We start from the raw sequence: 16310 nt of genomic DNA, 5'->3' as shown, positions 1-16310 counted from the left end.
GATTACTTAGGCTTCTCTAGCTTATCTTTACCTTTGTAACTTTTATAACACCAGAAAAACATGTGGGATTGAAAAGCAGAGATTCCGCCTTCTAAAAAATTTTTCTGTCAATTTCTTTAGAATGTGATTGCTGGTATCACAGGAACATTAAGGGATTCATTGACAAAAGTGAACTTGGTATAAGTATAGGGAAGTCATTCATCATTTATAGACTTTTAAATAAATGACCCTTTGCTAACTTATCAGCCATCAGAATTGTGGCAGTTGTCATTTGGTAAAACAAATTGTATATTTGTCCAGTTACTAATTTGAATATGAAATATACTCTTCCAAGAATTTCTTATTACAAGAACATTACATGAAATGTTTAAATTTTTCTAGATGCTCAGATTTTAAATATGATAGCATTAATTCTTAGAACAGTACATATAAAAACAATATATCAAGCTCTTTAAGATGGGGTGGGCAAAAGTAGGTTTACAGTTGTTTGTATGGAAAATAGTACAATAATAAGTAATAATACAAGAATAAACTCTGTATTTTACATACTCAGAACTGTACATCTGCATTTGCCCCACCTTGTATTACTTTAATCCTTAGCTTAGAGGCTAAGAACATAGACTCTGTAGTTTATACTCCTGATTAATAGAACTGCTGACCTTGCTGAGTCTTTTTAGTTACCTTATTAGTAAAGTCACGGGGGATGTAATATACAACATAGGGAAAATAGTAATATTGTAATAATTTTGTATGATTACTAGACTTATTGTGGTGATCACATTGTAAGGTTTATAAATGTCAAATCACTATGTTATACACCTGAGACTAATATAATATTGTATATCAGCTATACTTTAATAAATAATAAATTTTTGAAAAGAGGTGAAGGTTAAATGAGAATAAAAAGCACTTAGCGTTTGGCACATAATAAATACTCACTAGATATAAACTGCTATCATCATCATTATTATTGTAAACTTTAAAACCTGTTTTTTAAATAATACCTTTTTTCCCTGTGGGAAAAACAAACAGGTAGTTTATTGTCCAGCAGCAGCATATTTTAACATGGCCACTTTGATGCCAATCCTGCCACTCACTGGTTGTATGTCCTCAGACAAGTTACTTAATTTCTCTCTACTACAGTTTGTCCTGTGTATGAGAGAGGGTTCTTGAAACTTAAGTGGGTTATTTTACTCTGGAGTAATGCCTACTATGTAGTGAGTGTGCAACCAGTGGTAGCTGTTATTAGGATTAGTATTAACATCATTCCATTATTATGATTCTACCAGCAAACTTGGCCAATGGCAAAGACTGCTAATAATAAGAAAACAAAACTTAAAATTTTTAGCAGACTAAACATTAACGGAAGTATCACAACTGCCACTCTCCTGACAAAATTTAGATCTGCAAAAGTTTCAATAGGGAAAATTTTAAATGATAGAAATAATGACCAAAAAAAAACAATTCAATTGCAGAAGCTCCAATGGCTCAAATTTGAAATGAACCAAATACAACCAACCACAATAAAACCACTAATCAATAAATTTAATCTTATTTGTAAAATTTACCTTGTATTAGTCAGTGTTCACCAGAAAAAAAGAACCAGTGGGATATACACACACACGAAGATTTATTGTGAGAAACTGGCTCATCCCATTATGAAGGCTGAGAAGTCGCACAATCTGCCACCTGAAATCCAGAGACCCAGGAAAGCTAGTGGAATACTTCCTGTCTGAGTCCAGAGGCCTGAGACCCAGGGAAGCCAATGGTATAAATCCTAGAATCCCAGTCCAAGGGCAGGAGGAGCCATATGTACCAGCTAAAACAGGCAGAAAGGAAATAAATTTTCCTTTCTCCTCTTTTTGTTCTATTTAGGCCATTGACAGATTGGATGATGCCCACTCACACTGGGAGGGCAATCTACTGAGTCATCTGGAAACACCCTCATAGACACCCAGAAGTAATGTTTAATCTGGGCACCCCATTGCCTAGTCAAGTTGACATGAAACTAACCATCAGAATTTCAGCCTTTATCAACTTGGTATCTGTGTGCATGCATCTCCTTAAATCATACTTAATCTCCACATAAGACAATAACACGGTCATAATTCTGCCTAACACAATACAATTATCCTATCACAACCAAAAATGCACTAACGCCTTCCCCAAAAGAGGAGGTAAAGTCCTTGAGTGATGTTTTCTCTTTTCGATATCCTGTAACTTAACAATACTTATATACTACTGTGATATAAAGTTAATGCATCTTATATTACATAAGGGAATAAGAGGAAAGAAGTTAGGTAGACAAACAGATATAGATACACACACAAACATATTCATAGCAAAATTAAAAGGAACTACTCATGACAATTACCGTCCTTGTTTCTGTTACAGGTCACAGGTAGAAGTTAGTATTAATGACGGATTGCCTTCTTCCACTTCCCACTCTGTATTTATTTCCTTTGCCTTCAGCATGGTTTTTACCTGGTGGGGTGACCCAAACCTTCGTTTCTGAAGGGCCTGGGCCCTCAGTAATCCTTCCTAGATTGGTGTGTTGTGATTTTTCATTGACCTTAATCACAGGGCATGATGATACTAAGAGACACCCTAAAGGATTTCCTATATTCCAGACATACTCTTCCTAATGTCTGTTGTGGAATAGTAGTCCAGTTTCTCCTTGGAGGTCAGGATCAGTTACCCCAGGCAGCACCGTAACTCCCCTCTTTGCCTATTGATTCAGAGGCATAAGGATCCCCAAATGGCCAGGTGAGTCTTCGTTTCCAGTTTAGTGCAGTTATGTCTCTTGGTGGAAGCATTCCTCCCTCTGGAGCTATGATCTGTAGATCAGCAGAGTATAAAGTCTCAAAGCAGATATTTTGCTGGTGAGTCTCTAGGGGTAACAGTAAGTGGTGTCACTCCTATTTCCACTTCTTGATTCTTGTATCTGTGAATCCTTATTATGAAAAAAACCCAACAACAAACCCACTTATTGGACACTGATTTAAAGCATATTCATACTTCTGGAAAACCTTGCTCCAGCCCTGCAGTGTATTGCCACCTAGCTGGCACTATGACTTGAGTCTCCATGAAGACATTCCACTGTCTGTCATGCATTTGCTTCAAGGATGTTAGGGAACATGGTAAGACTAGTAAATTCCGTGAGCTTGGGCCCATCGTTGCACTTCTTTTGCTGTGAAGTTGTTCCTTGATCACAAGCAATGCTGTGTGCAATACCATGCTGGTGAATAAGGCATCCTTTAAGTCCATTGATGGTAGCTTTGACAGAAACATTGCATACAGGGAATGCACATCCATATCCAGAGTGTCTATTCCAGTAAGAACAAAATGCTGACCCTTCCACGATAGAAATGGTCTTGTGTAATCAACCTGTCACCAGGTAGTTGGCTGATCGCCCCAGGGAATGGTGTCATATCAGGGGCTCAGTGTTGGTCTCTGCTCCTGGCAGATTGGACACTCTACAGTTGCCATAGCCTCAGTGAATGGAAATCTGTTGTTGAGCCCATGCATAACCTCCACCCTTGTCACCATGGCCACTTTGTTCATAAGCCTATTATTGGGCAATGATAAGGGTGGCTGGGAAGGAGGCTGACTGGTATCCCCAGAGTGGGTCATCCTATCCAACTGATTTTAAAATCCTCCTCTACGGAGCTCACCCTTCGGTGAGCAGTCACTTGGGACACAAATTTCTTTACGTTTTCAGCCCATTCAGAGAGGTCTATCTACATATAGCTTCCCCAAATTTGTCACCAGTTTTTCCTTATACACTAAACCAAGGCATGTCCAGCATTTCCAGTTCACTCATTGTGGGACCAAAAGTCCATGTTTCAGCCAACCAGCCAAACAAATACTAGTGCCTTTTCTAACTCCCCAAGTTGCAATACTAAATGCAGAATCTGTTTGGTGAGACCATATCAGTGTTAATAATTAATCCCAATGAAAATACTTTTAGTCCAACAAAAGTATTTATGAAGATGATTGGCCAGGGTGAAGTTGGCTTAATGGGGTTAGATTAATTCTGAATACTTTTTAAAAGTATGTCAATGTTTGGATAATTTTCAGTAACACATTTGCATTAATAAACATGGAATCAAAACTTCCCGAGTCTCCAAATAGGGTTCAGGTGGAAAAATTGTAAAAATGCCTTCTATTCATTTCAATTTAGTGTGAAAGGTAACAAAATATTAAATAATGATACCCACTATAACAGCAGGAAGGGATATAGTAGGCCTATTACAATAGTCCAAAGAAAGATGAAGGCGTGAATAAAAGCAGACAGTGAAGGTGGAGAGGAACAGGCAAATGCAAGAGGCATCTAGAAGAAGAATTACTCAAGTTCTGTGACTGAATGCTGTGCATTGAATGTCAGGGGAAGTTTTGACTTGGTCATATATTAGGTGGAGGGATTCTTAGCAAAATAATAATACATTAGGAGGAAAAGATGGGGAATTCTGTTTCGACGTGTTGAATGTGAGGTGGATATGAAGTCAGCCAGATTCAGAAGACCAGTAGGAAACTGTGAATATGGATCTAGCGTAATGGAAAGATCTGGGCTGGAAATACGGACTTGAGAGTCATCTCTGTTTATCTGTCTATCGTCAATCTACCTACTTACCTACCTACCTACCTACCTACCTATCCATCCATCCATCCATCCATCCATCCATCCATCCATCCATCCATCCATCCATCCATCCATCCATCCATCCATCCATCATCATCTATCTATCAATCAATCATCGTTCCTAGAGTTCCATCATTGTATGTTCCCTCTCCCTCTTCCTTTTCCTCTCTCCCTCCGCCTTACCCTTTTTGCTATTTAATAGATGCTTCCTTGGTGATTTCATTCATTTTCTAAGTAGACTGTATAAAGACAATATCTGATACATATACACAGTATCCAATACTGCCTACACATACAGACTATACAGACAGTGGATGAAGTCATGTAGGATGGCTCTACAAAAGAAGAATGTTAATGGAAAGGCTGAGATAAAAAACAATATTGAAACACAGATACATATCTGAAGTAGAATTGGTGGAAGAGACAGAGAAGATAGGCAGGACTATGGAAGAGTAACATCCCAAAATCTAAGGGAGGAGAAAGTTTTAAGAGTAGTCAGTTGACTGGCGAAGGTAAGAGCTGAGTAAAAGGGCTTCCGTTGAGTTTTTGTGTTGTTACTGGGTATTGATACAGTTAGTAATTAGAGCAGTTTTATGAAGAACTAAAGCTAGTTTGCAGTGGGTTGAGGAGCAGATGGGAAATATGAAAGGAGAAATAACATGTAAACTATGGGATTTAGAATTTATAACTTGAACAGTGGAGGACAATTAGAAGTTTTGTAACTGTTATTGAAAACAATTCTCCTAATATTAGTATAGTTTTTTTTTTGCTTGGTTGGATCATTTGGTTTATACCAGACCAATGAGTCCATTCTCATGTGGGCCATTTGGGTTTGATATATTCCTGGGGGTCTCCTAATGTAGAGTCTTGGCAAACAAACCTGAATTGCAGTTCCTAGGGCTTTAGATTAAGGGCAAAAAAATCCTAATATTCATAAAATAACTATGATCTCATTAAACAAAAAGTATGGCACCTACAGGTTGGTAATTCCAAGAGTGCCTTTCCCCTATTTGGTAAGGTAAGTATTTGCTAAAGTGATACCTGTTGCAGATGTACTTCATGTATTGAAATGTTTTAATAGTATCAGAAAATTACCAGAAGAAATAACATGTAATACATTGAATTAAAAAGTCCTCATTTGCTTAATAAGTGAACTGTTCATTTTTTAAAAATGACATCATCTATTTGGATAACTAGGGTAAGGGAATACCATGTGTTTTAATTGAGCACTTTATAGTTTTTAATAGAGTTTTAGTTGGACATCTGGTTTTTTCCTAATGTGCTATAGACTAAAAGGAGCCATTCTTTCCTCATGCTAGTTCAATGGGAGATTGTTCTCTGTAACTCTGTTTTGAAATTTTGAGTTATCACTTTTTCTTTACTACATTAGTTAAATGTGAAATGATAGTTTATTTTAGAAAGTCTCTTATGGTGGTGAATTAGATATGTTTGTGCTTTTTTTAAGAATAATTTTTGAATAGAAACTGGTTTAAAAAGGGATTTTTTAAGTGGCTGCATTGCGGTTCACATTATAGAGTAGGAAAGGAAATGGAAAGGTTTCATGCTTCCATGGTTAGTTTGTTTATGCAGCATTTGCATTTTTCTCTGCTTCCAGCAATCATTTTCATGCATATTTTAAAGAGATCTACATTTCTAAGAGAAAATACATTTTTGTTTTGCTGGGATTTAGGATGGTTCACATTATTGTGGATCCCTTGTTTTTATTTCTATTGGATTAAAATAGAATTTTCAGTAACTGTACTTTTCTTCTGTAGTCGATAATAGTACAGTCCAATAGCAATATAATGTGAGCCACATATGCATTTAAAATGCCACATTAAAAATAGTAGTAATTACAGATAAAATGGATTTTTTTGTTTAACTCAGTGTATCAAAAATATTATTTGAACAGGTAATCAATATAAAAATTATTAATGAAATATTTTGTCTTTTGTATTTCATATTTTCAAAATCCAGTTTGTATTTTGCACTTAAAATCTTTCTTAATTTGGCCTAGCCACATTTCAAGTGCTCGGTAGCCACATGTGTCTAACGGCTACACCTATTGTAGAGTGCAGGTCTATAGAGTCAGAACAAATTCTTAGTATCTGGATGGATAGAAAGATAAAAAGAAATATTTATTTTCTATAAATTGGACTTGAAAAGTGTAATAACTAGTTACCAACACCCAATAATGTGACCATCTTTATGGATGTCAAACTTTTTTATTCATTGGAAAGTTAATTGGAAGAGATATGCTGAAAATATTGGGTAGATGGAACTTTTACTACTTGGTTGCCCTTAATAACTGTACTGTGCAATTGCATTTATTTCTGCTGTATATACATATTCATGTTTCATGAAATTTCAGTATATGTCTGTAATTTGTAGCATAAATGCAGTTCCAGCTACAATGAAGATTTTGTGCTACAGCTAGAGAAGGAATTGGTTCAGGCCCGTCTGAGTGAAGCCGAGTCTCAGTGTGCACTAAAGGAGATGCAGGATAAAGTCCTGGACATGGAGAAGGTGAGACCAACATAAATGCTATTACTCCCAAATTAGAGGGGACATGTGGTAGATATTTGTTAAGTACTTATTGAGCAGTTAAATTGGACTTGGTGGTTTTACATATTGGAAACCTTACATATTAGTTACTGAGAGAGGAAAGGGAAAAAAATAAGATTCCCAGTTATTTTTTGTTGTTGCCGTACAACTCGAGCCTCTTATTTAAGGCTAAAAATGGAGATTAGATAGAGTTCTTTTAGAGGAAAACAGGATAATTTTGATATGAATAATATTTAAATGTTGAAGAAGAGAAACTTAGGGGATAGAAATTAACTGTTGTCCTCAAATATTATAATATCTTTTCTGTAAGAAGTTGGATATGACTAATACATAAACATTTCAGGAAAAATTTCATCTGAGTGTAAGCTACAATAAGCCACCTCACGATATATAGGAAGACCTTAGCCTGAGGTATGCTACAGAAGCTAACTTACCTCTTTTCAAAGTCATTAAAGAACTTGAAGGGTTAGCCAGGTAGTGGAAATAGAAACACTTTAAGTTTCTTATAACCCTCAGACTTGAGAGTCTGTGTTCTAGATAACAAACTCTGTTTTCTCATCTATAAAATCATTGATGGCTTGGGCTCTATGTTGAGTTTGTTCCTTTCATCCCAGGTAATATCTAGCTATTGAATCAAAGGCTCATAAATAACAGACATGACAGACTCAAGTACTTAACTGTTTCTTAATGAAATAGAGCAGGATATAACTACAGTCAGTAGTGGAATAACTGTGCCATAAATCTGCTTGCTATTTTTATATTATTTTTGGAAAATTTATTCTCCTATTTATTGAGGAAAAGGCCAACAAGAATGCTGTGTAAAGTGCCTAATGGAATATTTGGTCTCTAACTTAGGAGTATTCTGGGCTCCACGACTTAGATAAGAATCTGGACTTCTCTGTTTTGAATTTTTGGTAGTAAGAAATGTCCTTGAGTCCAATTTAAAAATTGATTTCTTAAGGAGCTTTGTTGGTATTCATGGTGTAGAGTAAAAAGGAAATTGAAGGTTTGATGCTTCCTATGGTTAATTTTTTCATGCAGGGTTCTCTTTTTATGCATATGCAGCAAATTTCTGGTTTTCAATAGAGAAAATAAAGTTATCATAAAAATATGTAGTTGGCGAGAATAACTTGATTCCATCATTAGAAAAAGAAAATTTCATAGATTCAAGTTAGTCTCAGTACCTCAGTTTACCTAAGGAGCTTTTACGGTGCGCCTAATTTAGGATCTCTTGGTGACTCCCCAGAGCAGTTTAATACAGGGTTACTGCCCTATATTCTAAGGTAGGTCTTTCAGTATGGTGGGAGAGTAATCTAAATCTTGTACCCTTGAAACAAATATTTAGATCACCTTGGTATTAATTTTGTGACTACTGACATAGTGACTGATGTACAGAGATTTTACACTCCTTTCCAAAGTGACATGCTGAGAAAATACAACAAAACAGATTTTAGACTATTGTCCATAAATCTTTAAAATGTAAATGATGTTTACGCTTCATTTGGAGTCCTAATCACAGGTTAGTAAATTTATTGCCATGTTGAAAAACATTTTTAATCCTATTGCTTTGTAACACTGATTAGTATTTTATTAAAGAAAGCAGAGTTAGACTCACCGTGTTCTCAAAATTAGGTAGTTACCCTCACACATTCCAGTGGAAATGTAAAGCAGTACAGCTGCTTTGGAAAAGTTTGACAGTTTCTTAAAAATTAAATATGGAATTGCCATCTGATTTGGCAGTTCTGCTCCTTGATATGTACTCAAGAGAATTAAAAACATAGGTCCACGCAAAAACTTTTACACAAATAGTCATAGCAGCCTTATTCATAATAGCAAAAAAGTGGAAACACAAATTTCTGTCAACTGATGAATGGATAAATAAAATATGGCATATCCATATAATGGAATATTATTTGGCAACAAAAAGGGATGAACCTCAAAAACATGCTAAGGGAAAGAAGCTAATCATAAAAGGTCACATATTTTATGATTCCATTTATATGAAATGTCCTGAATAGGCAAATCCATAGAGACAGAAAGTAGATTAGGGGTTGCCAAGGGCTGGGGAGTGTGGGGAATGTGGAGTGATTGGTAATGGGTATAGGGTTTCTCTTTAGCGTAATTAGAATGTTTTGAAATTAGATCATGATGATGGATACAGAATCCTGTGAATACTCTTAAAAACCGCTGACCTAGTATATATTAAAAGGTAAGTGTTACGGTTTTTGAATTATATCTCAATAAAATTGTATAAAATTAAGTATAATTACATATGGGACAAAATAGCTCTTATTTTATATGCTTTATTTTATTTTATTCTTTAAATTTAAATATCTCAATTAAATTTCCTCTTGCTTTAGAGAAACAACTCCTTTCCTGATGAGAATAACATTGCAAGACTTCAGGAAGAACTCATTGCTGTGAAACTGAGAGAAGCAGAAGCTATTATGGGTTTGAAAGAACTTCGACAACAAGTCAGAGATTTGGAGGAGCACTGGCAGGTATATCGATATATTTTGTGTACTTCTTAAAAGGAGGGTAAAACCTGAATATTCAATTTGTGTGAGTTTGATGTAGTCGTTGACCAACACTGGCATGTGACTTTAAAGTATGAAAGACCCCGTATAATGTACACAACTGAGAGCATTTATAAATTGAAAGTTCCTTTAACTGTTTCTCCCTTTTTAACTCTTGCAATCAAATAAAAGATAAAATAGAGATCAAGTCATATTTTTGTTGTTTATTGTAATTTATATAACTTTTTCTAAAATACTATAAGGAAAGCCGTCGGGGCGGGTGTGGGAGGCAGCCAATCAGTGTGTCTCTGCCACATCACTGTTTCTCTCTCTCTCTTTTTCCCCCTCCCCCCACTCCCTTCCACTCCCTAAAAATCAATGGGAAAAAATATCCTCACTCCTAGGGGGAGGATTAAAAAAAACAACTGTAAGGAAATAATCCTTTTATATAGTACACATTCTTCTGTTGATATTCAATCCATTTTTCAGTATGTAATAGTAGAAGACTGACACCAATATACATTTGTAACTTCTTTTGAAAATTGGTACCTCACAAAATAAGACATTTAACTACTTACGTTCCACTAAATATATTAACATTTGAGGGAAACTGTTGACAAGGAACAAAGGAACAAAAAACCAGAATCTATAAGATAGAAGGGAGAAAGGGAAGAAAACAGAAACTGCACAGTGTTTCAGAATAGTGAACTTGGTTTGAATTTGGGGTAGTTGATACATCTAGCAAAGACTGAAATTAGTCCTTGACATTGTCGTGGGGTTTTTTTTCCTTCAAAGTATCAGACAGCAATAAACTGGATATTAAAAGCAAACAGACCTGTACCTTCACCCTGGGTATTTTGAGAACACTGCTCCTAACTTCTAATATTGCTTTCTTATTCATGAATAGACCCATTTTTTTCCTTTTCTTGGGATTTCATTAAAAATAATGTGAAAATCTCATTAAAAATTAGGGTAAAGATTGTATTGTTTACAATAATTAATTCACAATATAAAAAAATTGAACTATATCTGAGTTTTCCCAAATCTCCAATTTATTGGCAGTGAGATCTGCACTGTGACCTTTCTGAAGTTATTTAATCACAATTTCCATTTTCATACCTGTGTAATAAAGATAATAGTGCCTAACTTTTTAGATTTTTGGGGGATTAAATAAAATAACGTGTATAAGGTGCTTAACATAGTACTGGATCTGAAATAATTGCTTAGTAAAGTTACCTTTTTTTCCGATACTGGGAATATTTGTTGCAATATAATTTTTTGTGTTTTAGCGCCACTTAGCTCGTACTACTGGGAGATGGAAAGACCCACCTAAGAAAAATGCTGTGAATGAGTTACAAGATGAATTGATGACCATTCGACTTAGAGAAGCAGAAACACAGGCAGAAATAAGAGAAATAAAACAGAGGATGATGGAAATGGAAACACAGGTATGATGGAAAACCCAGTAACTTTAAAAAATATCATTAGAAGATCAAAAGTTTATGCACAGATTGTATCATCCCTCGAATAGAGCTAAAAGGTGGACATATGAAACTGTCTGTACTACAATTTTTGTAGCTCAAATAAAAAGGGCTAAAATTGTGTTCTTTGATATCAGAGATTTAATGTCTTTGACCCATTCATCAAAGTCTAAGCAAGTCATAATACTCCATTTGACTTTGTTGCCTTTTTACCCAACTTGAGAGGGAATATTCATGTATAGCAAAATTTCTCAACCTCAACAGTATTAACATTTTGGACCAGATAAGTCTTTATTGTGGGGACTGTGTTGTGCATTTTAGGATGTTTAGTAGCATCCCTGTCTTCTACCCACTAGATGCCAGTAGCACTGAGTGCCTCCCCATCCCCCACCCCATGTTATAATGACCAAAAGTGTCTCCACACATTGCCAAATGTCCTTGGCAAAATTCCCTGGTTGAGGACCACTAATATAGAATATAATGTGAATACTGTTTCCTAAAGTTGTGTAATGTGGTAATTCTGAGCAGTCACTTCCAGAGTTATACTTCTTTCTTCTCAAGTCCCCCTTTCTCTAATAAACTCTACCTTAAGTGTATTTCAGATCTGAAAGTTCCTTTTTATGAAATCCATTTGTATTGTAAAGGTACATGTGGTCTTTATGTGGTGCATTTGTGTGGACCATATTCTCTATTCTCTCTGTTACTTCGTTTTCAAATGCTTCTTCAGTCAGTAGGGGGCATAGTTAACTCGTGTCATTCTGTATACCTACGTGTAAAAAGCAGCCATTCCAACTTGAACACAACATGAGTATGTAAATCCTTTAAGTATACTTTGTTTTACTTTGTTCAAAGTTATTTTCTTGTATTTTTCATTGTAGTAATTAAAAATAACAGTATGATTATGAAAAGTAGAAATCTAGCTTTTATAATGGGAAGTTTTATATTTATAATAAAATTTTACCTCAGTATAGAGATTGAAGATACAAACACAGCTTTTAAGTCATGTTCGGGATTTACTTCAGAGTGGGCGTAGGTCAGTGAGTCAAATTCAGCAAATGCAGTTTTGAGAGCTTGTGAATACAAAGTACTGTGCAGCCTGCGGAGAACTTACACTTGAGGAAGAGGCATTCACAGACTCTACTTACTATAAGTTACTATCTGCAGTGATGGATGTTAATGAAATATTGTGGTAATCACTTCATATGTAAGTCAGGTCATTATGCTATACACTCTAGACTTAAACAGTGCTGTATTTCAGTTATATCTTAATGCAACTGGAAAAATATGTAATCAGAAATACGGTAATTAGAGAGTTAGATAGAAGTTGCTATGGAGAATAGGAGAGGAAAATCAGTTTCAACTAGGTAGTTTGGGAGAAAGCTCTCTAAGGACTTTGTATTTTGAATTGTGCCTAACGAGTGTGATTTTGGATGACTTTTGCTGGAAGAGGAATAGTTCCTAAGTGTCAGTGCTTGACTGGAAATGATCCATGAAATTTTCACATTGCAAAATGAGAAAAAGAAATAAAAACAGTGTGGTGTAATAGTAATGCTATATTAGCCATTCAAAGAGTTTTATATCAAACACTCATGTATCCAGCACCCACGGGACATATGTCCCGTTGATACATTTGGCTCCCATTCCTTCATTTTTAATGACTTAGAAAAGTCCACCTAGTGAGTATATCTTAGTTTATTGTACCAAGTTTGCCATTACAAACAGTGCTTCTCTGAACATTCTTGCACATGTTTCCTTGTGTATATCTCTAAGAGTTTCTTTAATACAGAGTTTTTTATTTTTTGTGTGTGCCATGAACCCCTTTTTCAGTCTGAAGCCTATGGACCCCTCTCAAAATAATGTTTTTTAATGCATAAAATAAAATATATAGGATTATAAAGCAAACCAATTACATTGAGATACTGTTATTTAAGTGCTAAAAGGCAAACAAGTTTGTGACGGAACATTTACACAGAGACATATACAACACATTCCCATTGCTGGATTAAGGTTTTTAATGTTTTAGATTTTTGCACATAAATTAGATTATACTATATTTTCCTTTTTGGGGAGACTCCTGATTTCTGTCCCAAGGTAAATGAGTTGGGTTGTATTTCATCTTTTTCTCTTCTCAGGAATTTTGTGTAAGATTGTCATTACCTATTACTTTAATATTTGCTAGAACTTACTTCTTTTTAAACAGTCTTGTTTTGTGAGTATAGTAACTGTTGATCCTAGTTGTTGAAGGATTACAGATCTTTTCAGGTTTTCTGTGTTTTCTTGAGTCTGGTTTGGTAAAATTCAGCAAACTTCTGCAAGACTTCAAGTAAATAAAGACACAAACACTATTAGAAATAGAGAAGGGCCATAAATACAGTTCTTAGTTTGCAAAACACAGTTTATTCTTGTATTATTATTAATTGTATTATTTTCCAATACAACTGTAAACCCACTTTTGTTCACTATGTATAGCTCCAGTTAAAATGCTCTTTTTAAAAACTCTCAGAACAACTTTAAGTGATGAATTTGAAATTAGATGAAATGGACAGTCTGTTTGGGAAATATGAGTTGAGTGTTTTTTGCTTTGTTTTTTCTTTGAGCTTCTTGGACCTGTGGATCTGTGTCTGACATAAAATGTGGAAAATTCTGGGTCATTATTTCTCCAAGTATTTCTTCTGTTTTATACTGTCTTCTTTTGGGATTTCAGTTACATGTGTATTAGATTGTTTGATGTCCAGCAACTCTTGGATGCTCTGTTCTTTTTCTCCCCCTTGTTTTTTCTCTCTGTGTTTGTTTCTTATTAAGTTCACAGATTCTTTCCTCCTCTTTGTGAGTTGTCTGATGAGCCATTAATGGCATTCTTCACATCTGTTACTGTGTTTATAATTTCTAGCACTTCTCTTTGATTCTTATAGTTTTCATTTCCCTGCTGATATTACCTATCTGATCTTTCATGTTTGTCACCTTTCCTTTAGAGCCTTTAGCATATTAATCACAGTTATTTTAAATTCCCTGTCAGATAACTTTAAAATCTGTGTCATATATAAGGCTGATTCTGCTGATTGCTTTGTCTCTTGGTAGTGTTTTTTTTTTCTTACCTTTTCCTATGCTTTGTAATTTTTTCTGTTTAAAACTTGATATCTTGTGTAGGACAGTAGACTAAGGTAAATAGTTTTTATGCCTGGATATGCACACATCTTTCCTTCTGTTAGGACTTTAATGTGGGGATTTAAGTTAATATAGTCAGGAGTTGGGCTGGGTTTGAGGTTTGTTGTTTCTGTGGTTACCCTCATTACACCACAGGCTTCAAATTCCTCTAACAATATCTTATTTTTAGATTGGGGGCTGGTTTGCAAAAGAGTTTTCTCTGTGTCTTCCCTTTTCACAGCACTTCAGAGTGGGTTTGTCTCCAGCAGTATTCCACTGTTACCTGTGACAGGAAGTTGGGGGCAGAAAACACCTCTGCCCTGTTGTTCTGATAAAGCCTCAGTCTTAGGCTGCACTGTCCCTGAATCTGGGGTATTTGGCCTTCTTAGTGCTCCTTCCCTATCCCTAGCTATAGTCCTAGACCAAAATATAGTCCTGCTCCTTCCTCAGATACAAAGGTTTCCCTAGCCCCAAGGAGATTAGTGTTCCAAGCAGATTAAGCCTTTTATTCCCTAGAAGAGGCAAGCAAGAGTTAGTGCCGCTCTTATATTGGCTGCTATTCCCCTCCCCTACCTCAGGCCTGTACCTTTGGCCTCTCTTTCTCAAGACTCCAAACATCAGCCTTTTCTGTGTATACCTGCTGGGGCCCATGAAGACGAAGTTGTGAACTCTGCTGCCCCCTTGGGCTGAGCACTTTCTAGCCAGCCCACACTTGGCCTCCACCAATTTGATATTTATTTTAGCTGAAGTATGCTTAACAGCTCCTGGTTGCTTCTGCACTTGTCTCCCCTTAGATTTGGGGCTAGATGGTTACCTTCTGACCTCACTTCTCTGGGTTCAGCAAAAGTCATGAACTTAGAGTTTGACTGGCTGTTTTCTCTTTTTTTAATTGAAAGGGTGGGTGCAGCACTTTTTCTGACCCTCTACATCCCTGACCAAAAGTCAGAAGTCTTTATTATGATATATTTGAAATTGTTTTATTTTGTAATTTTTACGTCTTCCATTTCTCTGCTCTTTCCTCTTTTATTGCTCTTTATTGGTTTAGTTTAGTTTTTCTTTCTCTCTACTAGTTTGACTTTCACAATTTCTTTTATTTTCTGTTAGTGTTTATTACTTGAAAAAATCGAAAACACTCACCTGACTGAACAAAGTCTAAAGTTAGTAATTATCTCTATCTTCCATTCAAACTGTATTAAGGGCCTTAGAAGAACCTCATGTGCTGTTCCACCTTCAAATCTTACATCTTACTGTTATTGTACATCTTTTTTATACATCCAGATTACTAGAGGTTATTGTTGTTTTACGGAGTCTGTGCTCCTTTGGATTTGTCTACCTATCTGCCAATTTTTTTGCTCTCTATTCTTACTTTTATTTAAGTTTCTTTCCAGTTTCAGTCATGTATTATAAACCCTCACTTCCTGAAAATAAATGTGCTTTCTTTTACTCTTATATAATAGTTTAGCTGAGTATACTGTTGTGGGATGAAATTTATTTTTTTTAAGCATGACTGTATTTTTCCTGTTGACGTGTCTGCCAGATATTTCACTTTCCCCTTTACAGCCTTTTACCTTCATTTGTCTCTTCTTTCCTTTAACATTCTAAGCTTTGTTACATTGTGTCTTGGTGAGGATTTATTTGTCCTTTTTGGGACTGAGACTAGTTGTGCGTTCCAAACTTTGTGTGTATTTATACGTGTTTTTTTCTTTTTCAGTTGTAAAAAACTTCTCAACTATTATCATCTCTTAGACCAGTGATTTTCAGCCAGTGAGCCACAAGAATTTTTAAAACATGCAGTACCTGACCATCTAGTCAGGGGTGCTGACCGGTTTTTCCTTACATTGTCAAATAAAAAAAATGACAACAGCCAACACGACAATAGCTATCCAGTGTGAATGAATCAAAATTATACCTATTTTTTGTCAGATTGGCAAAAAAAATGAATTTCCTGGTGTGCCGCAGAAT

At 35.5% G+C, this 16310-nt stretch overlaps 1 protein-coding gene across 3 annotated transcripts in view; it reads left to right on the top strand.

Annotated features, from left to right (window-relative positions):
- The window catches only part of EVI5 (ecotropic viral integration site 5), a 167135-nt gene that overhangs the window by 91282 nt on the left and 59543 nt on the right, over positions 1–16310 (top strand). For all 3 annotated transcript variants that reach the window (XM_087820590.1, XM_087820589.1, XM_087820588.1), the window contains 3 exons: positions 7034–7168; positions 9568–9708; positions 11013–11171. In XM_087820590.1, coding sequence (XP_087676716.1) covers positions 7034–7168; positions 9568–9708; positions 11013–11171 — 435 coding nt within the window. The remainder of the gene's footprint in view (positions 1–7033; positions 7169–9567; positions 9709–11012; positions 11172–16310) is intronic.

The sequence above is a fragment of the Miniopterus natalensis genome, chromosome 9 (assembly GCF_054644295.1).
Source record: "Miniopterus natalensis isolate mMinNat1 chromosome 9, mMinNat1.hap1, whole genome shotgun sequence".
Classification (NCBI taxonomy): domain Eukaryota; kingdom Metazoa; phylum Chordata; class Mammalia; order Chiroptera; family Miniopteridae; genus Miniopterus; species Miniopterus natalensis.
The sequence above is the reverse complement of the archived record's forward strand: the minus strand, read 5'-3'. Positions and strand labels throughout refer to the sequence as shown.